A 26,114-nucleotide genomic window follows, 5' to 3' on the forward strand; every position below is an offset into this window, starting at 1 on the left:
ACTGGGGTTCAGAGTGGAAGGTGAGGGGGCTCATGATGCTTACCACGTGTTGGAGGAGGAGAAGAGGCCAGGTCACCAGTGGGGCAGGGAAGCTTCATTTGTCGCGTCACCGTTGAGGAGGAGGTCACCTGTCGCCGCAGGAGGTCCAGCCGTCGTCGGGGAGCAGAGGCCCATCTGCCGCCGCTGGAGGTGTTCCGATCGCCGCTGGGGGAGCGGGGTGGGGTGATCGCCTGATGCAGTTAATAACCGCAGGAAGCCCAGGTCTTAGCCGCAGGAGGCCACGGTTATAGCCGCAGGAGTTCCGGTCTTCGCCGCAGGAGTTCCGGTCTTCGCCGCAAGAGTCCCGGTCTTCGCCGCAGGAGTCCTGGTATCGCCGCAGGAGTCCCGGTTGCTGATGGGTGGTGTGGTGAGAAGCCTGAGGTAGGCCCGAGCTTGTGATGTTGTGTTTAAAGTAAGGGTTTAAGTTTTTAAGACCGCCTATTAGGGTCTATTGGGGCTTGGGGAAGTTTAGACAGTGGGAGGGGGGAGGTTGAGGGTTGAAAGTTGCCGATAGTAGAGGATGAAAGTTGATTAGCAGTGAAGCTCCCTTGGAAGCTGCCACCCTGGCAGCCATCTTGTACTCAGCAGGGAGCCTGCGGCCAACATCTTGCCATAGGGTAAATAGGCCCATATAGCAGTGCCTGGACCTCAGTCGTCTTGGACCTCCTTGCCACTGGATCAAGACCTTGCTCAGCTAAGCCTGTGTAGTAGCCGGTGTGCAACGACCACCCCACGTTAAAATAACTCACACACAGGCATCTTCCACTCCTCTAACATGAAGTTCGGGACCTTGAACGTCAGGACTCTCATGGACAACTCCAGCAGCGACAGGTCGGAATGCCGCACCACCATAGTTGCCCGGGAACTTAGACACTTTGATATCGACATCGCCACCCTAAGCGAGACCCGGCGGGCAGGGGAAGGTTAGCTCAAGGAACAAGGTGGAGGTTACACCTTCTGGAAAGGGAAATCAGAGGAAGAACGCCGCCTCCACAGAGTCGGCTTTGCCATCAAAAACGAGCTGGTCGACCGCCTGAAAGACTCCCCCTGCGGGGTTAACCAACACCTCATGACTCTCCATATCACCCTATCTCTGAACCAATGTGCCACAGTCATCAGTGCGTACGCCCGCACACTCAATGCAACGGATGAGGCCAAAGAGGGTTTTTATTCCAATCTCGAGACATCCTTGTCCCGTGACCCCACGGACGACAAATTGATCCTCCTGTGTGATTTTAATGCCAGGGTTGGTAAAGACACAGCCCTCTGGGGAGGCGTGATTGGCAGAGAGGGGGTAGGGAAAGCCAATTCCAGCGGTACCCTACTCCTGACAAAATGTCTAGAACACGAACTCCTCATTACTAACACGCTGTTTCGCCAGAGGGACAAATACAAGGCATCGTGGCAACACCCTCGCTCCAAATATTGGCACCTGCTTGACTATGTCATCATCCGAGCCAGGGATCGCAAGGATGTGCGCATCATCCACGCTATGACAGGAGCTGACGACTGCTGGACGGATCACCGCTTAATCCGATCCATCATCAACATTAACATTGCCCCAAAGCAGAGGGGACAGCAGAAGCAGCTCCGCAAAAAAGTTAATGCCGGGGCACTTAGAGACCCAGCTAAGAGAGCCCTATACAGCCAGCGCCTCACAGCTAATCTGGCGTGCCTTGATGACCCTAAGATGCTGAATCCCCACAGCGCTTGGTCTGCCCTCCAGGCCTCTATAACCAGTGCCTGTGAAGAGACACTTGGTCACTCAACCAGAAAACATCAGGACTGGTTTGATGAAAATGATCAGGAGATCGAAGAACTAATAGATCGCAAGCGCAAAGCATTTCTGAGCCTCAAGCAACAGCCCAACTCGGGAGCTGCAAAACAACATTACAGACGGCTCAAGGTTCAGGTCCAACAAAAAACTCGAGACCTAAAGTGTCATGTATTCAACCAGCATTGTAACTCATGTATAATCTGACCTAAGTTGTACACTGTGAGAACAATGACCACTAGGTGGTGAACTTGTGGGAGACACTCCTAACCTAGACCTTCAGATACAAAAGGGGAAGCTCCACCCATTTCCTGCACTTGAGTGCTATGGAATAAAGGACAGGTCACAGACTGACCTTCTCTCAAGCATGGGCCTCGTGTGCATTTATACTGTATAGTAAGGACGTATCAATGGCGACAAGAAACTGGGATTTAAACCACGCGAGCATGGCCACGAGCAGAACAGACGAGAGGTACTGTGTTAAGGAATGGTTGGGACAGAGATTCAACATTGTTAAAGCAGCACACAGTTCTCCAGGCAGACAAGGGCAGTCGGGCATGCCCCAACATGTAGTTGAAGCCAAAGGGGGATTCGACAGAGACAATGGCAAGCTGAACGGCGATTCACGCCATTGCAAGGGACAATGCGGCCAGTAATGGGGCCATCAACACCTGTTAATGGTGCACTCAAGGGCAATAACAGGGGCAGTCAGGAACGATCGACTGGCCAGGGTCCTTTTGTTTCAAACAGCAGCTCATGCTGGAGGCATGGAGGCACACACTCAGCCGGAGTTTGCAGAGGTGAGCAAAATACCTGCAGAAATTGCAGAAATGAACACTGGGGGAAATTCAGCGAGTTCATGTGGAGCACGTATATAGTTCATACACCAGGACGCCACCGATAATGATGAAAGTGCTCCTCAATGGCATCGCAGTATCAATGGAGCTAGACACGGGGGCTAGCCAGTCCCTGATAGGTATCAAACAGTTCAAAATGTTGTGGGCGTCCAAGGCCAGGAGGCCAAAATTATCGCCGATTGACGCACAGCTACGGACTTACACAAATTAGATCATTCCGGTGCTAGGCAGCGCCACGGTAGTCGTGACCCACAAAGATTCGGAGAACAGACTGCCACTCTGGATTGTCCCAGGAGACGGTCCCGCACTACTGGGGAGGAGTTGGCTTGCTGTCATGAACTGGAAATGGGACGATGTCAATGCAATTTCCTCTGTGGAGCGAGTATCATGCTCACAGATCCTGGACAAATTTGACTAATTATTTCAATCCGGCATTGGCACTTTCATGGGGGCCAAGGTTGTGATTCACATAAACCCGGATGCCAGGTCAGTACACCACAAGGCCAGAGCAGTGCCGTACGTGATGCGGGCAAAGATAGAAGGCGAATTGGACCGCCTGCTGAGCGAAGGCATCATCTCGCCAGTCGAATTCAGTGACTGGGCGAGCCCGATTGTGCTAGTGCTCAAGGCGGATGGGTCGGTCAGGATATGTGGCGATTACAAGGCCACCATCAATCGGGTGTCACTCCAAGACCAGTACCCGCTACCGAGAGCGGAGGACCTCTTTGCGACGCTATCCAGTGGCAAACTTTTTTCAAAATTCACGTTAGCCGCCTATGACTACACAATTTGGCACAGACCCAGCACTGAAAACTGCGCTGATGCACTCAGCAGACTCCCACTAGCCACCACTGAGGGGGCTACCGAGCATGCTGCTGAGATGGTCATGGCTGTTGAAGTTTTCGGAAGCGAAGGTTCACCCATGACAGCCCGTCAGATTAAAGTCTGGACAAATAGAGACCCGCTATTGTCTCTAGTCAAGAAATGTATCCTGAATGGGGACTGGCAGCCATGTACAGGGCATGCCCTGAGAAATTTAAACCATTTCACAGGCGCAAGGATGAACTCTCGATTCAGGCCGATTGCCTACTATGGGGAAACCGCATAGTCATGCCCCAGATGGGCAGAGAGGTGTTCATCAGAGAACTCCACAATGAGCACCCGGGCATTGTCACGATGAAGGCAATTGCCAGGTCACACGTTTTGTGGCCAGGAATAGACGCAGATCTGGAACTTTGTGTTCGCAGGTGCAACACGTGTGCCCAGCTGGGCAATGCGTCCAGGGAAGTCCCCCTTAGCCCCTGGCCATGGCCCGCCAAGCCATGGTCACGCATCCATGTGGACTATGCAGGTCCTTTCATGGGAAAAATGTTTTTAGTTATAGTAGACGCCTACTCCAAATGGATCGAGTGTGACATTTTAAATTCAAGCACATCCTCTGCCACGGTAGAAAGTCTACGGGCAATGTTCACCGCCCACGGTCTACCGGACATCTTGGTCAGCGACAATGGCCCGTGCTTCACAAGCACTGAATTCCAGGACTTCATGGCAGGCAATGGAATTAACCATGTCAGAACGGCACCATTCAAGCCGGCCTCAAACGGCCAGGCAGAACGAGCAGTGCAGATAATCAAACAGGGGATGCTCAGAATCCAAGTGGGTTCCCTACAATGCCGCTTATCACGCCTCCTGTTGGTCTACAGATCCCGACCACACTCGCTCACAGGGGTCCCACCCGCAGAGCTACTAATGAAAAGGACACTCAAAACCCGGTTATCCCTTATACACCCCACCATGAAAGAAATTGTCGAGAGCAGGCGCCAGTCACAATATGATTACCATGACAGGAATGCGAGGGCGCGATGTATTGAAGTAAATTACCCTGTTTTTTCCTCAACTTCGCTGCAAGGCCCAAATGGCTCGCAGGCACTGTGGTTGCCAAAGTGGGAAATAGGATTCTGGTCGTTAAACTTACCAATGGACAAATCTGCCGCAAACATGTGGATCAAACAAAAAGGAGGTTCAGCAACCCCATAGAAGAAGCAGAGGAAGAACACGATGTAGAGTTCACTCCACCACAGATGACCGAACACAGGAACCAAAGGGAGGAGAGCCCAGTCACTGTGGGCAGTCAAAACAGGCCTGAGGCACCGCAAACAGCAGACACTCAGGCCAGCGCCCAACAACCTGAGCCCCAACTCAGGCGCTCTACAAGGGAGCGTAAACCACCAGAGAGATTTAACCTGTGATCCCAATAAGACTTTGGGGGAGAGGTGATGTCATGTATTCAACCAGCATTGTAACCCATGTATAATCTGACCTAAGTTGTACACTGTGAGAACAATGACCACTAGGTGGTGAACTTGTGGGAGACACTCCTAACCGAGACCTTCAGATATAAAAGGGGAAGCTCCACCCACTTCCATCACTGGAGTGCTATAAAATAAAGGACAGGTCACAGACTGACCTCTCAAGCATGGGCTTCGTGTGCATTTATACTGTATAGTAAGGACGTATCATAAAGAACAGGTGGTGGATGAAGAAAGCACAGGAGATACAACAACTGGCCGACAGCCACGATATGCAAGGATTCTTCACTGCAGTCAAGGCCACTTACGGTCCAAACTCCCAAGGCCCCACCACACTCCTGGCCAAGAACGGGGAAACACTCATCAAGGACACCGAGGCTGTTAAGGCCCGAGGAAGGAGCCCTTTGAAGATCTCCTCAATCGAGACTCTGCCTTTGACACGAGTGTTCTCGATTCCATCCTGCAGCATGCCACCCGCCACCAACTCAGTAAAACTCCAACGTTGCACAAGGTTGGCAAAGCCATAAAACAGCTGAAGAATAACAAGGCTACGGGTGCGGATGGAATCCCTGCTGAGGTGCTAAAATATAGCAGAGAGGCGCTGTTGGCGCGGATACATGACCTCATCTCTCTCATTTGGAGGGAGGAGAGCATGCCGGGAGATCTCAAAGATGCAGTGATTGTGACCATTTTTAAAAAGGGGGACAAGTCCGACTGCGGCAGCTACAGGGGAATCAACCTGCTTTCAGCCACTGTGGCCGAGGAGCTCCTCCCGGAATCACAATGCGGATTTCGTCACCTACGGGGCACAACAGACATGATCTTTGCAGCGCGCCAGTTGCAGGAAAAATGCAGGGAGCAGTGCCAAGCCTTATACATGGCCTTTTTCGATCTTACAAAGGCCTTTGGCACTGTCAACCGTGAGGGTCTCCTCCGTTTCGGATGCCCCCAAAAGTTTGTCAACATCCTTTGCCTGCTTCACGATGACATGCAGGCCATGATCCTTACCAACGGATCCATTACAGACCCAATCCACATACGGACCGGGGTCAAACAGGGCTGCGTCATCGCCTCAATCCTCTTCTCAATCTTCCTCGCCGCCATGCTCCACCTCACAATCAACAAGCTCCCCGCTGGAGTGGAAGTAAACTACAGAACCAGTGGGAAGCTGTTTAACCTACGCCGCCTCCAGGCCAGGTCCAAGATCACTCCAGCCTCTGTCATTGAGCTGCAGTATGCGGATGATGCCTGCGTCTGTGCACTTTCAGAGGCTGAACGGTAGGATATAGTCAATGTATTCACTGAGGCATATGAAAGCATGGGCCTTATGCTTAACATCCTTAAGACAAAGGTCCTTCACCAGCCAGTCACCGCCGCACAGCACTGCCCTGGACAACGTGGGCCATTTCCTATATCTCGGGAACCTCTTATCAACAAAGGCAGACATTGATGTGGAGATTCAGCATCGCCTCCAGTGCGCCAGCGCAGCCTTCGGCTGCCTGCGTAAAAGAATGTTTGAAGACCAGGCCCTCAAATCTATCACCAAACTCATGGTCTACAGGGCTGTAGTGATACTCGCTCTTATGTATGGGTCTGAGGCCTGGACAATGTATAGAAGACATCACAAGTCGCTGGAGATATATCACCAAAAATGTCGCCGCAAGATCCTGCAAATCACCTGGGAGGACAGCCGCACCAACATCAGTGTCCTCGATCAGGCTAAAATCCCCAGTATTGAAGCACTGACCACACTCGATCAGCTTCGCTGGGCAGGCCACATAGTACGCATGCCAGATACGAGACTCCCTAAGCAAACTCTTTATGTGGAACTCCTTCATGATAAACGAACCAAAGGAGGACAGCGGAAACGTTATAAGGACACCCTCAAAGCCTCCCTGGTAAAGTGCGACATCACCACTGACACCTGGGAGACCCTGGCCGCAGACTGCCCGAGGTGGAGAAAGTCCATCCGGGAGGGCGTTGAGCTCTTTGAGTCTCGATGCAAGGAGCATGAAGAGGCCAAGCGCAGGCAGCGGAAGGAGTGCGCGGCAAACCAGCCCTACCGACCCCTTCCCCCGACGAATGTCTGTCCCACCTGTAACAGGGTCTGTGGCTCTCATTTCGGACTGTTCCTCCATCAAAGAACTCACTTAGGGAGTGGGAACAAGTCCTCCTCGATTCCGAGGGACTGCCTATGATGATGATGATGAAAGTGGAGGGGGCAGCAGAAGCAATGCCACAAAAAAGTCAATGCTGGGGCACTTAAAGACCCAGCTAAGAGAGCCCTATACAGTCAGCGGCTCACAGCTAACCTGGCGGGCCTTGATGACCCTAAGAAGCAGAATGCCCATAACGCTTCGTCTGCCCTCCAAGACTCCATAAGCAGTGCCTGCGAAGAGACGCTCGGTCACTCCACCAGGAAACACGACCGGTTTGATGAGAATGATCAGGAGATCCAAGAGCTAATAGATCGCAAGCGCAGGGCATTTCTGAGCCTTAAACAACAACCCAGCTCAGGAGCAGCATTGCAGATGGCTCAAGGCTGAGGTCCAACCAAAAACCCGGAACCTAAAGAACAGGTGGTGGATGGAGAAAGCACAGGAGATACAGCAACTGACCGACAGCCATGATGTGCAAGGATTCTTCATCGCAGTCAAGGCCACCTACGGTCCAAACACCCAAGGCCCACCCCACTGCTTGCCAAGAACGGGGAAACACTCATCAAGGATACTGAGGCAGTCAGGGCCCGCTGGAAGGAGCACTTCGAAGATCTCCTCAATTGAGTCTCTGCCTTTGACCTGAGTGTCCTCGACTCCATCCAGCAGCATACCACCCGCCATCACCTCGGCAAAACCCCAACACTTCACGAGGTAGAAAAAGCCATAAGACAGCTTAAAAACAACGAGGCTATGGAAGCGGATGGAATCCCCGCTGAGGCACTGAAGTCTGGCGGAGAGGCATTGTTGGTGCGAATATATGACCTCATCTCTCTCTTCTAGAGGGAGGAGAGCATGCCGGGAGATCTCAGAAATGCAATGATCGTGACCATCTTTAAAAAAGGAGACAAGTCCGACTGCGGCAACTACAGAGGAATCTCCCTGCTATCAGCCACTGGGAAAGTCGTCACTAGAGTCCTCCTCAACCGTCTTCTCCCTGTGGCCGAGGAGCCCCTCCTGGAGTCGCAGTGCGGATTTCGTCCCCTATGGGGCACAACGGACATGATTTTTGCAGCGCGACAGCTACAGGAAAAATGCAAGGGACAGCGCCAGCCCTTATACATGGCCGTACAAAAGCCTTTGACACTGTCAACCGTGAGGGTCTATGGAGCATCCTCCTCCTTCGGATGCCCCAAAAGGTTTGTCACCATCCTCCGCCTGCTCCACGACGACATGCAGGCCATGATCCTACAGACCCAATCCACGTCTGGACCGGTGTCAAACAGGGCTGTTTCATCGCCCCAACCCTCTTCTCAATCTTCCTTGCTGCCATGCTCCATCTAACACGCCGGTTAGTTTAACATCTGTAGTGGGGAAAATGCTTGAAACTATCATTAAGGAAGAAATAGCGGGACATCTAGATAGGAATAATGCTTTCAAGCAGACGCAGCATGGATTCATGAAGGGGCAATCATGTTTAACTAATTTACTAGAATTCTTTGAGGATATAACGAGCATGGTGGATAGAGGTGTACCGATGGATGTGGTGTATTTAGATTTCCAAAAGGCATTCGATAAGGTGCCACACACAAGGTTACTGCAGAAGATAAAGGTACGCGGAGTCAGAGGAAGTGTATTAGCATGGATAGAGAATTAGCTGGCGAACAGAAAGCAGAGAGTCGGGATAAATGGGTCCTTTTCAGGTTGGAAATCGGTGGTTTGTGGTGTGCCACAGGGATCAGTGCTGGGACCACAACTGTTTACAATATACATAGATGACCTGGAAGAGGGGACAGAGTGTAGTGTAACAAAATTTGCAGATGACACAAAGATTAGTGGGAAAGCGGGTTGTGTAGAGGACACCGAGAGGCTGCTAAGAGATTTGGATAGATTAAGCGAATGGGCTAAGGTTTGGCAGATGGACTACAATGTCGGAAAGTGTGAGGTCATCCACCTTGGGAAAAAAAACAGTAAAAGGGAATATTATTTGAATGGGGAGAAATTACAACATGCTGAGTGCAGAGGGACCTGGAGGTTGTTGTGCAGTTGTGCATGAAACTCTTTTTGGAGTTTATCTGCAAAACAAAAAACATTAAACCGTGCCACCCGACCTGGGTGACACACCAGACATTTACAAGGCCCTTTTTTTTCCTTTTTTTTTGTGTTTTCCTTTTTTTCTTTTTTTTTGGGCACTAAAATCACAATTTTTCCCCAGTGCCCCCTATAAAAGGGAAGGGGGACACTAAAAGCACCGGCAATTAAAACAAATTAAACTTTAAAACGTAAAATCAAATTAAAATTTGGTTGCCGGGCGTGATGACGCACTCCAGTCCCTCCGGTGTCCACCTCTCGCGGAAAGCCGCGAGCGTACCCAGTTGTGCATGAAACTCTTTTAGAGTCTACCTGCAAAACATAAACATTAAACTGTGCCACCCGACCTGGGTGACACACCAGACATTTACAAGGCCCTTTTTTTCCTTTTTTTTTGTGTTTTTTTTTTGTTTGTTTTTTTTTGGGCACTAAAATCACAATTTCTCCGGTGCCCCCTATAAAAGGGAAGGGGACACTAAAAGCACCGGCAATTAAAACAAATTAAACTTTAAAACGTAAAATCAAATTAAAATTTGGTTGCCGGGCGTGATGATGCATTCCAGTCCCTCTGGTGCCCACCTCTCGCGGAAGGCCGCGAGCGTACCCAGTTGTGCATGAATCCCAAAAAGTTAGTTTGCAGGTGCAGCAGGTAATCAGGAAGGCGAATGGAATGTTGGCCTTCATTGCGAGAGGGATGGAGTTCAAAAGCAGGGAGGTCCTGCTGCAACTGTATAGGGTATTGGTAAGGCCGCACCTGGAGTACTGCGTGCAGTTTTGGTTATCTTACTTAAGGAAGGATATACTGGCTTTGGAGCGGGTACAGAGACGATTCACTAGGCTGATTCCGGAGATGAGGGGGTTACCTTATGATGATAGATTGAGTAGACTGGGTCTTTACTCATTGGAGTTCAGACGGATGAGGGGTGATCTTATAGAAACATTTAAAATCATGAAAGGGATAGACAAGATAGAGGCAGAGAGGTTGTTTCCACTGGTAGGGAAGACTAGAACTAGGGGGCACAGCCTCAAAATACGGGGGAGCCAATTTAAAACCGAGTTGAGAAGAAATTTCTTCTCCCAGAGGGTTGTGAATCTGTGGAATTCTCTGCCCAAGGAAGCAGTTGAGGCTAGCTCATTGAATGTATTCAAGTCACAGATAGATAGATTTTTAACCAATAAGGGAATTAAGGGTTACGGGGAGAGGGCGGGTAAGTGGAGCTGAGTCCACGGCCAGATCAGCCATGATCTTATTGAATGGCGGAGCAGGCCCGAGGGGCTAGATGGCCTACTCCTGTTCCTAATTCTTATGATATTATAACAGTCAAGAAGCTCCCCGCTGGAGTGAAATTAAACTACAGAACCAGTGGGAACCTTTTCAACATTCATCGTCTCCAGGCCAGGTCCAAGACTACCCCAACTTCTGTTGTCGAGCTACATTATGTGGACGACGCCTGTGTCTGCACACATACAGAGGCTGAACTCCAGGACATAGTCGACTTATTCACTGAGGTGTCCGAAAACATGGGCCTTACAATAAACATCCGTAAGACAAAGGTCCTCCACCAGCCTGTATTCGCCGCTCAGCACTGCCCCCCCCCAGCCATCAAGATCCACAGCGCGGCCCTGGACAACGTGGACCATCTCCCATACCTCGGGAGCCACTTATCAGCAAGAACAGGCATTGACGACAAGATTCAACACCACCTCCAGTGCGCCAGTGCAACCTTCGGCCGCCTGAGGAAAAGAGTGTTTGAAGACCAGGTCTTCAAAACTGCTACCAAGCTCATAGTCTACAGGGCTGTAGAAATACCCGCCCTCCTGTATGGCTCAGAGACATTGACCATGTACAGGAGACACCTCAAGTTGCTGGAAAGATATCACCAACGATGTCTCTGCAAGATCCTACAAATCCCTTGGGAGGACAGACACACCACTGGTAACATCCTCGACCAGGCCAACATCCCCAACATTGAAGCACTGACCGCACTTGATCAGCTCCACTGGGCAGACCACATTGTTCGCATGCCTGACACAAGATTCATAAACCAAGCGCTCTACTCGGAACTCCTTCACGGCAAACGAGCCAAAGGTGGGCAGAGGAAACGTTACAAGGACACTCTCAAAGTCTCCCTGATAAAGTGCAACATCCCCACTGACACCTGGGAGTCCCTTGCCAAAGACCGGCCTAAGTGAAGGAAGTACATCCGGGAGGGCGCTGAGCACCTCTAGTCTCATCGCCAAGAGCATGCAGAAAACAAGCGCACGCAGCAGAAAGAGCGTGCGGCAAACCAGCCCCACCCACCCCTTCCCCCAACGACTATCTGCCCCACCCGTGACAGACTCTGTGGTTCTCGTATTGTTCAGCCACCTAAGAACTCATTTCAAGAGTGGAAGCAAGTCCTCCTCGATTCTGAGGGACTGCCTATGATAATGACTGGTTGGTAGTGATGTGGATGATGTCAAATGAAGAAGTAAGAAAAGATTACCGATCTCATTTGACTTTCTTTGTTCTTCAACAGATGTTCTTTACACACTGCACTCCCACCCAGGAATACCCTTAGTCTAGCAGGGATTGTACACGATAGTTTTCCATTCCTTTTGCTACTTTGGATCAAAATGAACTGGTGCATTGATAGAGGCAGTGGTCTTTCATACCGTGCAAGTGTGCGAAGCCAAGCCTAGGGATGAAAAATACAAAAGACATGAAAAAGTATTTTTTAGATTCAAATGAGAATCTCATAACAGAGCCGGTTTCTTGGGTTTTCCTTTTTTGTGTGTGCTTTTTGTGCAGCGAGTTCAGATTAACTTTGGATGTATTCATGCTTATTTATCTCAAACCATGACGCAGGTTACTATTTGGAACTTGTTGGCCCTGAAATTCCGATTTGGCCTTCCTGCGGGCATTTGAGAGAAAAAATCCACACTTATCTTAAGCTGCTGCCCACATCCACACTTCCGGGCCTGTAGCCTGCCCTGACTAGGAGACGCAGCGTATGCACGTGGGGACGTGCGCAGTGTTGGAGCTGGCGTCACATGGCTCTGGGCAGCCAGTCAGGAAAGGTATCATAGTAATAGGAGTTCCGCAGGGACCTAAACTCCTATTACTATGATTGTGATAGATCCAAAACACCCTAAACACAGCCCCAAACACCCAAAACAGTAATAAAAAATTAAAAATAATGACACTACATTCATTTAAATTAGTTATTAATGTCTTAAAAAAAATAATAATTTCCTGATGTTTTTTCAAAGTTTAAAAAAATAAACTTACCATTGTGGGGAGGGTTTTTAATGATAATATATGTTTTAATAACTTTATTTTTAGATGTTTTTGTGTTTTTTAAAACACTTATGCCTGTAAAAGTAGGTTAAGAACCTGCTTTTTCAGCGCAAGATTTTAGAGGACATTTGTAAGCGTAAATATTGGAAATTTATACTTACAAGTGTCCTCGCTCCCAATCTGGCTACGATCTGTCAAGCCAGAAACTTGACAGACCAGAAATGCTGCTTTCCAGCGCATGCGCATTGCGTGCTGGAAACCGGCATTTCCGATGCCATCCTGGGTCCGTAGGAATTCCATATGGACACGAGGAGGCCGGAATTTCAGGGCCGTTATGTTGTGGATTTTACCATTCTGTTTTATTGGCTTCTATAGTTGAAATTATACTTTGACTGTAACGAAAATCTTGAAATAAAATTATTTAAAACTTGTCATGTACTCACATTACTGTATATAAATTTATTTTACCATGCAAAACATGACTGTAACTGGATATGACCTGTAACAATAAACATACCTTACCACCAGGGGTGCACTTGCAGGAGACATTCCATACCTGTCCCACTGAGGTATATAAAGGGAGGTCTCTGGCAAGTGCAGCACTGCCGAGCTGGAATTAAAGGTGCAGGTCCTGAGTGACCTTGACTTCAGCATGTCTCTCGTGTGAGTCAGTACATTAGAGTCAGGACTTAACAGTGGCGACAAGTTACGGGATCACAGAATCCACAGAATGGCTACCAATAACTCAGATGAGAAATACAATGCTGGAGACAATTGGGATGACTTTATAGAAAGGCTCCAGCAAAGCTTTATGACCAAAGACTGGCTGGGCGACAATAAGGCAGACAAGAGAAGAGCCCATCTCTTGACCAGCTGTGGCTCGAAAACATACGCTTTAATGAAAGACCTGCTGGCACCCAAGAAACCAGCAAGCGAGTCGTTTGAGGAGTTGAGCACACTGGTGAGAGACCACCTGAAGTCAGCGAGCAGCCTACACATGGCCAGACACAGGTTCTACAACTACAGATGCTGTGTGGGCCAAAGCATACCCGACTTCGTGGCGGAACTTCATGTGAGTTCCCCGATGAACTAAGGAGAGAAGTACTGAGAGACTTTTTTATTGAAGGAATAGGCCATGCAGGCATATTCCGAAAGCTTATACAGACTAAGAAATTGACTCCAGAGGCAGCAGCACTGGTCGCACAGACATTCTTGGCAGGCGAAGAAGAAACGAGGCTAATCTATACTTCGGGTACGACAACCAACGAGGCATCGGAACAAGGGGTTCACATTGTGAAACAAACCGCTACACCCACACACAGACAAAGGCAGGAGAGCAGGCCTTCAACAGCAGACAGTGGCACCAGAAGCCATCAAAATCAAGGGCCACATGAACGACCGATCACACCTCATCAACCCACAATGCGAGCAATCAACAACAGATTGAGAGAAGCTCAAGGGAGATCAGCCAGACGCAGCTCATCCTTTGGAAACAATGGAAACGGTCTGTGTTGGAGATGTGGGGGAAGGCACTCAACCAGGGTGTGTCAATTTCAGCATGCCGTTTGCAGAAACTGCAACTACACAGGGCACCTGGCTCGCATGTGCAGAAAAACAGCAGCTCGGCTGGTATATGAATTAGAAGGGTCGGAAAGCGGACCAGAAGACGGTTGGAACAGTGCACGGGATGCCGAGGTACAGTGGGTTAACACGATCAATGTCCACTGTTCTTACACCAAGACGCCTCTAATTATGATGAAGGTTCTACTCAACGGGATACCCGTCAACATGGAACTGGACATGGGGGCCAATCAATCTCTCATGAGCGTTCAACAATTTGAACAGCTGTGACTGCACAAAAGCAACAGACCAAAACTCACATAGATCGACACCAAACTAAGGGCCTATACTAAATAAATCGTCCCAGTCCTTGGCAGCGCCATGATCTCAGTCACACACAAAGGGATGGTGAACCGACTTTCCCTGTGGATTGTCCCCGGGGATCTCCCAGCCCTGTTGGGGAGAAGCTGGCTAGCAGAACTTAATTGGAAATGGGATGATGTTCACGCCATGTCGTCAGAGGAATAGACTTCCTGCTCAGCAGTTCTAAGCCATTTTGAACATCTCTTTCAGCCAGGTGTGGGCACCTTCAAAGGGGCTAAAGTTAGAATCTACATCACACAGAATGCCAGACCGGTCCATCACAAGGCTAGAGCTGTGCCTTATGTGATGAGGGAAAAGATTGAAAACGAACTGGACCGGCTTCTGCAGGAAGGCATAATTTCTCCCGTGGAATTCAGTGACTGGGCAAGCCCCATCGTCCCCGTCATGAAGCCTGATGGATCTGTGCGAACCTGTGGGGATTACAAGTCTACCATAAACAGAGTCTCCCTACAGGACCAATACCTGCTGCCCAAAGCGGAGGACCTATTTGCCACGTTGGCTGGAGGAAAACTTTTCTCGAAACTTGACCTCACATCTGCGTATATGACGCAAGAACTGACCGAAGAGTCTAAGCTACTCACCACCATCAACACACATCGAGGCCTTTTTGTGTATAATCGATGCCCATTCGGCATCAGGTCGGCAGCTGCTATATTCCAGCGCAACATGGAGAGTCTGCTCAAGTCCATCCCGGGGACGGGTTGTGTTTCAAGATGACATACTCATCACGGGCAGGGACACCGAGTCTCATCTCCGCAATCTTGAGGAAGTACTAAGTCGATTGAATCGGGTAGGTCTAAGAGGCCACCAGACATGAGATCTGGCTGTGGCCTTCATAAGGACGATCCCCGGGTGCTCGCGATGGAGCTCCCGGACAAACGCCTCCCTGCCTCGTAAGGGCATAACTACTCGGCTGCCCCACATCAGGCAGTCTGCCTGTAGTGAGAGTTCATGCATGCGCCTATGGAAGGGTTTGACCTCCTCGGGGCAGGCATCGCGAGCCTCTGCCCACCGGTTAAAACGCATCTTTTAACTAGAGATAACGTGGGGTCGCTGGTCGACCAGGCTCTGATTTGGCGAGCCATCATGGGCGAACCTGTGGATTCAAAGGCATTAATTGCCATGACCATCTCACAGTCTTGTTCGTCGGACCCTTCTGTGGTCGTCTAGGGTAGCCTGCTAAGCACGTCGGCACAGTTGTCTGTGCCTGGTCTGTGCCATATCGCGTAGTCGTAAGCCGCCAGCATGAGTGCCCAACGCTGAATGCGCACCGAGGCGTTGGCGTTGATTGCCTTGCACTCGGATAGTAGGGACGTGAGGGGTTTGCGGTCGGTTTCTAATGCAAACTTGGCCCCGAAAAGGTATTGGTGCATCTTTTTGACACCGTACATGCACGCGAGCGCCTCCTTCTCAACCATACTGTACCCGTGCTCCGGCCGCGAAAGTGACCTTGGGGCATAAGCAACGGGCTGCAATTTACCCGCATCATTGACATGCTGTAAAACGCACCCGATCCCGTATGCTGACGCATCACATGTAAGGACTAACTTTTTACCTGGATCAAAAAAGGCTAAAACACTCTTGGAACATAGACTGTTGCGCCTTATTGAAGGCGCATTCTTGGGCGTTCCCCCAAAACCAATCGCACCCCTTTCTGAGTAGCACGTGGAGAGGCTTCAGCAGCATGCTCAAGTTCTGCAAAAAGTTCCCAAAGTAATTGAGTAGCCCGAGAAAGGCGCAGTTCCGAGACATTCCGGGGCCTGGGTGCCAGGCGAATCACTTCAGTTTTGGATTCGGTTGGGCGGATTCCATCAGTGGCAATCCTTCTGCCCAAAAATTCAACCTCAGGCGTGAGAAACAGACACTTGGATTTCTTAACTCTTAGGACTACCCGATCCAATTGACTTAGTATTTCCTCAAGATTGCGGAGATGAGAGTCAGTGTATCTGCCCATGATGAGTATGTCATCTTGAAACACAATCCGTCCCCGGGATGGACTTGAGCAGACTCTCCATGTTGCGCTGGAATATAGCAGCTGCCGACCTGATGCCGAATGGGCATCGATTGTACACAAAAAGACCTCGATGTGTGTTGATGGTGGTGAGTAGCTTAGACTCTTCGGTCAGTTCTTACGTCATATACGCAGATGTGAGGTCAAGTTTCGAGAAAAGTTTTCCTCCAGCCAACGTGGCAAATAGGTCCTCCACTCTGGGCAGCGGGTATTGGTCCTGTAGGGAGACTCTGTTTATGGTAGACTTGTAATCCCCACAGATTCGCACGGATCCATCAGGCTTCATGACGGGGACGATGGGGCTTGCCCAGTCGCTGAATTCCACGGGAGAAATTATGCCTTCCCGCACAAGCCGGTCCAGTTCGTTTTCAATCTTTTCCCTCATCACATAAGGCACAGCTCTAGCCTTGTGATGGACCGGTCTGGCATTCTGTGTGATGTAGATTCTAACCTTAGCCCCTTTGAAGGTGCCCACACCTGGCTGAAAGAGATGTTCAAAACGGCTTAGAACTGTTGAGCAGGAGGTCCGTTCCTCTGACGACATGGCGTGAACATCATCCCATTTCCAATTAAGTTCTGCTAGCCAGCTTCTCTGAACAGGGCTGGGAGATCCCCGGGGACAATCCACAGGGAAAGTTGGTTCACCATCCCTTTGTGTGTGACTGAGAGCATGGCGCTGCCAAGGACTGGGACGATTTATTTAGTATAGATCCTTAGTTTGGTGTCGATCTATGTGAGTTTTGGTCTGTTGCTTTTGTGCGGCCACAGCTGTTCAAATTGTTGAACGCTCATGAGGGATTGACTGGCCCCCATATCCAGTTCCATGTTGACGGGTATCCCGTTGAGTAGAACCCTCATCATAATTGGTGGCGTCTTGGTGTAAGAACAGTGGACATTGATCGTGTTAACCCACTGTACCTCGGCATCCCGTGCACTGTTCCAACCATCTTCTGGTCCGCTTTCCGACCCTTCTGATTCATATACCAGCCGAGCTGCTGTTTTTCTGCACATACGAGCCAGATGCCCTGTGTAGTTGCAGTTTCTGCAAACGGCATGCTGAAATCGAAGCACCCTGGTTCAGTGCCTTCCCCCACATCTCCAACATAGACCGTTTCCATTGTTTCCAAAGGATGAGCTGCGTCTGGCTGATCTCCCTTGAGCTTCTCTCAATTTGTTGTTGATTGCTCGCATTATGGGTTGATGAGGTGTGATCGGTCGTTCATGTGGCTCTTGATTTTGATGGCTTCTGGCGCCACTGTCTGCTGTTGAAGGCCTGCTCTCTTGCCTTTGTCGGAACCCCTTGTTCCGATGCCTCGTTGGTTGTCGTACCCGAAGTATAGATCAGCCTCGTTTCTTCTTCGCCTGCCAAGAATGTCTGTGCGACCAGTGGTGCTGCCTCTGGAGTCAAGTTCTTAGTCTGTATAAGCTTTCGGAATATGCCTGCGTGGTCTATTCCTTCAATAAAAAAGTCTCTCAGTACTTCTCTCCTTAGTTCATCGGGGAACTCAAATGAACTAGCCAGCCTCCGAAGTTCCGCCACGAAGTCGGGTATGCTTTGGCCCACACAACGTCTGCAGTTGTAGATCCTGTGTCTGGCCATGTGTAGGCTGCTCGCTGGCTTCAGGTGGTCTCTCACCAGTGTGCTCAACTCCTCAAACGACTTGCTTGCTGGTTTCTCGGGTGCCAGCAGGTCTTTCATTAAAGCGTATGTTTTCGAGCCACAGCTGGTCAAGAGATGGGCTCTTCTCTTGTCTGCCTTATCATCGCCCAGCCAGTCTTTGGTCACAAAGCTTTGCTGGAGCCTTTCTATAAAGTCATCCCAATTGTCTCCAGCATTGTATTTCTCATCTGAGTTATTGGTAGCCATTCTGTGGATTCTGTGATCCCGTAACTCGTCGCCACTGTTAAGTCCTGACTGCTTAGCTTCCGAGATGGGACAAGATCGGGCGTTTTCAGATTAGTGTGGCCGTAGGCAAGTGCAGCAGTGGAGAGCTGGAATTAAGGGTACAGGTCCTGAGTGACCTTGACTTCAGCATGTGTCTCATGTAATTCAGTACATTCGAGTCAGGACCTGGCATGCTCAGAATCCAAGGTCCCACGCTGCTGAGCCGCCTGTCGCGACTGCTGCTGGCATACAGATCTCGTCCGCATTCGTTGACTGGGGTTCCTCCCGCGCAACTATTGATGAAACGAACCTTAAAGACCAAGCTCTCGTTAATCCTTCCAGACATGCATGAAATTGTTGAGGCTAAGCGTCAAAAGCTAACTGAGTACCATGACCGAAATTCGAGGGGGAGGTGGAATGAGATACGGTACAAAGTGTTTGTGCTAAACTATGGCCGGGGTCCCAAATGGCTTGCAGGCACAGTAACAGACAAAGAGGGAAACAGGCTACTGGTTGTACAAATGGACAATGGCCAAACCTGCCGGAGGCATGTAGACCAAGTAAAAAGTAGATTCACTGATAACACTGAAGAACCAGAGGCAGACTACAATGTGGAACTCACACCACGCCTGGTGGATAGACAGGTGGAACAACCTGAGGAAAGGGCAGTCTCAACAGATAGCCCAGGTGAGATACCAGCAATCACACCGAACAAAACAGACAGCCCAGGCAAGATACCAGCAATCACACCGAACGAAAAACAGGCATCAAGGCAAACAACTGAACCACAACTAAGACACTCCACGCGGGAGTGCAGACCTGAGAGACTGAATCTATAAAGGCAATAAGACCTTGGGGAAGGGTGATGTCATGTATCTCACATTACTGTATATAACTATCTTTCCATGCTATACATGACTGTAACTGGATATGACCTGTAACAATAAGCATACCTTACCACCAGGAGACAGTCCATACCTGTCCCACTGAGGTATATAAAGGGAGGTCCCTGGCAAGTGCAGCACTGGAGAGCTGGAATTAAAAGTGCAGGTCCTGAGTGACCTTGACTTCAGCATGTGTCTCGTGTGAGTCAGTACATTAGAGTCAGGACTTAACAAAACTGATTATGGAAAATCAAAGCATCACAGTTAACGATTTGTTGTTTTTGTTTCTTCAGGGAGTTTCCGAGCTCTTCAATTTCAGTGCAGTGAGTACAACACACACAGTTTGCTCTGTACCTTTTGATGAGACAAACTATTTATTCATTCCAGTACATCAAAGAAATCAGGAACTCACTTTTTCACCCCAATAAAGTATCTGAGTCACTCCCAAAGTTAAAGATATTTGGAAATGGAGCGGAGATTTGGGTTGTTGGTGATGCCCAGAGCTTTGTAACCAATGACCAACAAAGGGAGAAAATTGATGGAAAAAGGAAGGGAAAAGTTATTGACTATCTGAGATAGTAACAAAGAAAGTGGGATACAGTAATAAAAAATGTGTGACTCTCCTCCTATTTAATGGGAGTGCAGAATCCGAACCCTCTGATAAGCCATTCTAATATTGGGATTTGGGGACTGATAGGTACGGTGCGAACTGTTGATAACACAGTAAAGATATTCGAGGGCTGATTCGTACCAGATACACTTTCTAGCAGAGGCGGTCCCTGGGGATATTTGTATCTTTATGCAGAGGGAATTTGTAGACATTTTCCAGATTTTGTACGTCACATTGTTATTGTCCGTACAAATGCTCACCCGCTTGAAGAATGTGGAAACTGTTCCTGACACTTCATACATACCAGTCACTCAATTCGAAGTAATTCATTTTATGTGAATTGTTTTTGGACAGAAATGATAAGGTGTTATATAAATGTAAGTCCCTTTTTTGCTCTTGCAGCTCTCTGTTTTAAAACCTGACTGAATGTATCTCTGTCTCTATTTTTGTTATCATAAATGGGGGAGAAATTTGGCTGCTTAGCTCCTCCCATTAGCTGACGTGCCGCTAAGGGGTTAGCAGCAAAGGCAACGACGCCTGCGAACTTCAGTGCCGGTTTAGCGCTAATGCTATCTCTTACCGCCAGACCCCCTCGTGCCTTGCAGATCATGATGTCATAAATGTGCAGCACCCCAGATGTGAAATTGCCTCCCGCTCCCTGCACTATAGCCAGACGTACACAACGGCAGGAAGAGAAGATGTTGTCAACTCGGCTGGCCATTTGAGCGCTAATTAAAGGAAATGGTTTCCAGATAGGCCAACCTTTATTATTTGCATCAGTCTGTTACCTGTTCATAGTTTTGATGGTTCTTTGCTACAAGATGTCCAAGCCTCCACTTTGTGAGAGTGTTTGGTGCTGTAATGGCAGTCGTGCAGAGCCACTGTTAAGTAGGTTGTGCACCATCATTGGCCCTTCTCTTTAAGCGAGGGAAGCAGCCTCTGATTGCCATTAGCAATGAGCTGCAAAGTGTTCGGCGCTCTGCCGCCAGCATCCCGCTCTCGGACTTTAGCACCCTAAGGGAAGTGGTTAGCAATTGATTTAGTGCTCCACTTCCCTCTTGGAGTGTGAAAGCTGAATTTCCCAGAAGGAGGGAATCATTAATTTTTCTACTTTTCAAAAGTTAACTCTGGGGCGCTTTGGAATTTCTAACCCCTTGTGTTCACGACCAGAATCGGACCAGAGTGTTCCCAACATGGGCGCCCGTTATTTACAGGATGGTGAAGAGGTTACGGGGTAGGCGGAACACAGTTGAATAATTGGGCAGGGGTCTGAGAACACAGAGGTCCTGCTGAACCTTTACAACATGACGCAATAAACATTTTTTGTTCTATTTCCCTTCTGGCAGCTGGCCAAATGGATAGCCTAGCCAGCGGCTGGGAGGGAATGCCAGCGGCAGAACGCCAGAACCAGAGACTAAATGCAAGCTGTTGTTGACAGAACTCACATTTTTTGGTGTTTCTTGCTGATAAAACTTGAGTCATCAATGGAATGTAAAAATGCCAATATTTTTAGAAAGTATTTCTAATGGTTCTTTTTTTCTGTATTCTTCGAAGGCCGAGATCATCTTTAACTCAAGATCGGTCAGTACAAAAAACTCACTGCTGCATTACAGTAATTTCATGAAATGTTTTGTCTAAATTGAGGGAGCCATTGTGTATTGAAGTGATAAAGCAATTCCAAGTATAAATAGACATTGAAATACTGGTAAAAATGTGTCGCTCCTGCCAACCTAGTTTTTCCTTTGTCCCTTAGCCGCCTTTTTCTCCATTTGTCTTTTATTTATAGTCTGTAATTTACTGTGTGCAATATTAGTGCACAACTGCTAATGCTTTTGTGTCCTGTTTATTTACAACGAGTTAAATGCTCCTTTTAAATAGTAAAGAAATTCCATAGGAACATTGCACATGAATGTCCACACATTAATTAAAATTTACCTTTGACCTGTCCGAATGACTGTAACTCTGCATTGAGGGAAGGGCACTAATCAGGATCTTGGCAAGGTCTCACAAGTTCTTTGTGCCGATTGCTTTTTGATTCACCTCCAAGGAAATCTTAGATAATTTATGAAAGCTATTGGATCAACTGTGTTTCCACTGACTGGAAGCACACCTCCTCAGTCACTGACTCAGCAATCATTTTTCAGGAATTGGCAGATGTCAAGTGAAAGAACGACTTGCATTTATATTACGCATTTCACGACGATCGGACATCTCAAAGCGTTTTACAGCCAATGAAGTACTTTTGAAGTGTAGTCACTGTTGAAATGAGAAAAGTGAGATGCATACAAATATAGAAACATAGAAAATAGGTGCAGCAGTAGGCCATTCGACCCTTCGAGCTTGCACCGCTATTCAATGAGTTCATGGCTGAACATGCAACTTCAGTACCCCATTCCTGCTTTCTCGCCATACCCCTTGATCCCCCTAGTAGTAAGGACTACATCTAACTCCTTTTTGAATATATTTAGTGAATTGGCCACAACAACTTTCTGTGGTAGAGAATTCCACAGGTTCACCACTCTCTGGGTAAAGAAGTTTCTTCTCATCTCAGTCCTAAATGGCTTACCCTTATCCTTAGACTATGACCCCTGGTTCTGGACTTCCCCAACATTGGGAACATTCTTCCTGCATCTAACCTGTCGAAACCGTCAGAATTTTAAACGTTTCTATGAGATCCCCTCTCATTCTTCTGAATTCCAGTGAATACAAGCCCAGTTGATCCAGTCTTTCTTGATATGTCAGTCCCGCCATCCCGGGAATCAGTCTGGTGAACCTTCGCTGCACTCCCTCAATAGCAAGAATGTCCTTCCTCAAGTTAGGAGACCAAAACTGTACACAATACTCCAGGTGTGGCCTCACCAAGGCCCTGTACAACTGTAGTAACACCTCCCTGCCCCTGTACTCAAATCCCCTCGCTATGAAGCCAACATGCCATTTGCTTTCTTAACCGCCTGCTGTACCTGCATACCAACCTTCAATGATTGATGTACCATGACACCCAGGTTTCGTTGCACCTCCCCTTTTCCTAATCTGTCACCATTCAGATAATAGTCTGTCTCTCTGTTTTTACCACCAAAATGGATAACCTCACATTTATCCACATTGAACTTCATCTGCCATGCATTTGCCCACTCACCTAACCTATCCAAGTCACTCTGCAGCCTCATAGCATCCTCCTCGCAGCTCACACTGCCACCCAACTTAGTGTCATCCGCAAATTTGGAGATACTACATTTAATCTCCTCGTCTAAATCATTAATATACAATGTAAACAGCTGGGGCCCCAGCACAGAACCTTGCGGTACCCCACTAGTCACTGCCTGCCATTCTGAAAAGTACTCATTTATTCCGACTCTTTGCTTCCTGTCTGACAACCAGTTCTCAATCCATGTCAGCACACTACCCCCAATCCCATGTGCTTTAACTTTGCACATTAATCTCTTGTGTGGGACCTTGTCGAAAGCCTTCTGAAAGTCCAAATACACCACATCAACTGGTTCTCCCTTGTCCACTCTACTGGAAACATCCTCAAAAAATTCCAGAAGATTTGTCAAGCATGATTTCCCTTTCACAAATCCATGCTGACTTGGACCTATCATGTCACCTCTTTCCAAATGCGCTGCTATGACATCCTTAATAATTGATTCCATCATTTTACCCACTACCGATGTCAGGCTGACCGGTCTATAATTCCCTGTTTTCTCTCCCTCCTTTTTTAAAAAGTGGGGTTACATTAGAACTGATCCACAGTCTATGGAATGTTGGAAAATGACTGTCAATGCATCCGCTATTCCAAGGCCACCTCCTTAAGTTCTCTGGGATGCAGCCTATCAGGCTCTGGGGATTTATCAGCCTTCAGTACCTTTAATTACCCCAACACAATTTCCCGACTAATAAGGATTTCCCTCAGTTCCTTCTTCTTACTAGCCCCTCTGACCCCTTTTGTATCCGGAAGGTTGTTTGTGTCCTTCTTATGAATACCGAACCAAAGTACTTGTTCAATTGGTCTGCCATTTCTTTGTTCCCCGTTATGACTTCCCCTGATTCTGACTGTAGGGGACCTACGTTTGTCTTTACTAACCTTTTTCTCTTTACATATCTATAGAAGCTTTTGCAGTCTGTTTTAATGTTCCCTGCAAGCTTCCTCTCGTACTCTAATTTCCCTGCCCTAACCAAACCTTTTGTCCTCCTCTGCTGAGTTCTAAATTTCTCCCAGTCCCCGGGTTCGTTGCTCTTTCTGGCCAATTTGTATGCCACTTCCTTGGCTTTAATACTATCCCTGATTTCACTTGATAGCCACGGTTGAGCCACCCTTTTTTATTTTTACGCCAGACAGGGATGTACAATCGTTGTAGTTTATCCATTCGGTCTCTAAATGTCTGCCTTAACTATAATTCGCCAATCTGTCCTAGCCAATTCACGCCTCATGCCTTCAAAGTTACCCTTCTTTAAGTTCTGGACCATGATCTCTGAATTAACTGTTTCATTCTCCATCCTAATGTAGAATTCCACCATATTATGGTCACTCTTCCCCAAGTGGCCTCGCACAACGAGATTGCTAATTAATCCTCTCTCATTACACCACACCCAGTCTAAGATGGCCTCCCCCCTTGTTGGTTCCTCGACATATTGGTCTAGAAAACCATCCCTCATGCACTCCAGAAAATCCTCCTCCACCGTATTGCTTTCAGTTTGGTTAGCCCAATCTACATGCGTATTAAATTCACCCATGATAACTGCTGCACCTTTATTGCATGCACCCCTAATTTCCTGTTTGATGCCCTCCCCAACATCACTACTACTGTTTGGAGGTCTGTACACAACTCCCACTAATGTTTTTTGCCCTTTGGTGTTCTGCAGCTGTATCCATATAGATTCCACATCATCCAAGCTAATGTCCTTCCTAACTATTGCATTAATCGCCTCTTTAACTAGCAATGCCACCCTACCTCCTTTTCCTTTTATTCCATCCTTCCTGAATGTTGAATACCCTTGGATGTTGAGTTCCCAGCCCTGATCATCCTGGAGCCACGTCTCTGTAATCCCAATCACATCATATCTGTTAACATCTATTTGCACAGTTAATTCATCCACCTTATTACGGATACTCCTTGCATTAAGACACAAAGCCTTCAGGCTTGTTTTTTTAACACCCTTTGTCCTTTTAGAATTATGATGTAGAGTGGGCCTTTTTGTTTCTTGCCTTTGTTTACTCGGCCTTCCACTATTGCTTTTTACCTTTCTACCATCTGTTTCTGACTCCATATTACTTCGCCCTGTCTCGCTGCATAGGTTCCCATCCCCCTGCCATATTAGTTTAAACACTGCCGAAGTGCATTAGCAAATGTTACCCCCAGGACATCAGTTCCAGTCCTGCCCAAGTGGAAACCGTCCCTTTTGTACAGGTCCCACTTCGCCAAGAACTTGTTCCAATGTCCCAGGAATTTGAATCCCTCCCTCTTGCACCACTGCTCAAGCCACATATTTATTCTAACTATCCTGCTCCCTCTACTCTGATTTGCACGTGGCACTGGTAGCAATCCAGAGATTACTACCTTTGAGGTCCTACTTTTTAATTTAACTCCTAGCTCCCTAAATTCAGCTTGTAGGACCTCTTCCTGCTTCTTACCTATATCGTTGGTACCTACATGTACCATGATAACTGTCTGTTCACCCTCCCTCTTCAGAATGCTCTGCAGCTGCTCTGAGACATCCTTGACCCTTGCACCAGGGAGGCAACATACCATCCTGGAGTCTCGGTTGCGGCTGCAGAAACTCCTATCTATTCCCCTTACAATAGAGTCCCCTATCACTATAGCTCTCCCACTCTTTTTCCCGCCCTTCTGTGCAGCAGAGCCACCCATGGTGCCATGAACCTGGCTGCTGGTGCCTTCCCCTGGTAAGTCATCTCCCCCAACTGTATCCAAAACGGTATATCTGTTTTGGAGGGAGATGACCGCAGGGGACTCCTGCACAACCTTCCTGCTCTTGCCTTGTCTCTTGGTCACCCATTCACTATAGAAACATAGAAAATAGGTGCAGGAGCAGGCCATTCAGCCCTTCTAGCCTGCACCGCCATTCAATGAGTTCATGGCTGAACATGAAACTTCAGTACCCCCTTCCTGCTTTCTCGCCATACCCCTTGATCCCCCGAGTAGTAAGGACTTCATCTAACACCCTTTTGAATATATTTAGTGAATTGGCCTCAACTACTTTCTGTGGTAGAGAATTCCACAGGTTCACCACTCTCTGGGTGAAGAAGTTTCTCCTCATC

At 48.3% G+C, this 26,114-nt stretch overlaps 1 protein-coding gene across 50 annotated transcripts in view; it reads left to right on the forward strand.

The window, feature by feature from the left end:
* The window catches only part of LOC139232545 (heat shock protein DDB_G0288861-like), a 990,854-nt gene that overhangs the window by 401,288 nt on the left and 563,452 nt on the right, over positions 1 to 26,114 (forward strand). For all 50 annotated transcript variants that reach the window (XM_070862910.1, XM_070862948.1, XM_070862943.1 and 47 more), the window contains 2 exons: positions 19,524 to 19,553; positions 21,395 to 21,421. In XM_070862910.1, coding sequence (XP_070719011.1) covers positions 19,524 to 19,553; positions 21,395 to 21,421 — 57 coding nt within the window. The remainder of the gene's footprint in view (positions 1 to 19,523; positions 19,554 to 21,394; positions 21,422 to 26,114) is intronic.

This window comes from Pristiophorus japonicus, chromosome 20 (assembly GCF_044704955.1).
Source record: "Pristiophorus japonicus isolate sPriJap1 chromosome 20, sPriJap1.hap1, whole genome shotgun sequence".
NCBI lineage: Eukaryota > Metazoa > Chordata > Chondrichthyes > Pristiophoridae > Pristiophorus > Pristiophorus japonicus.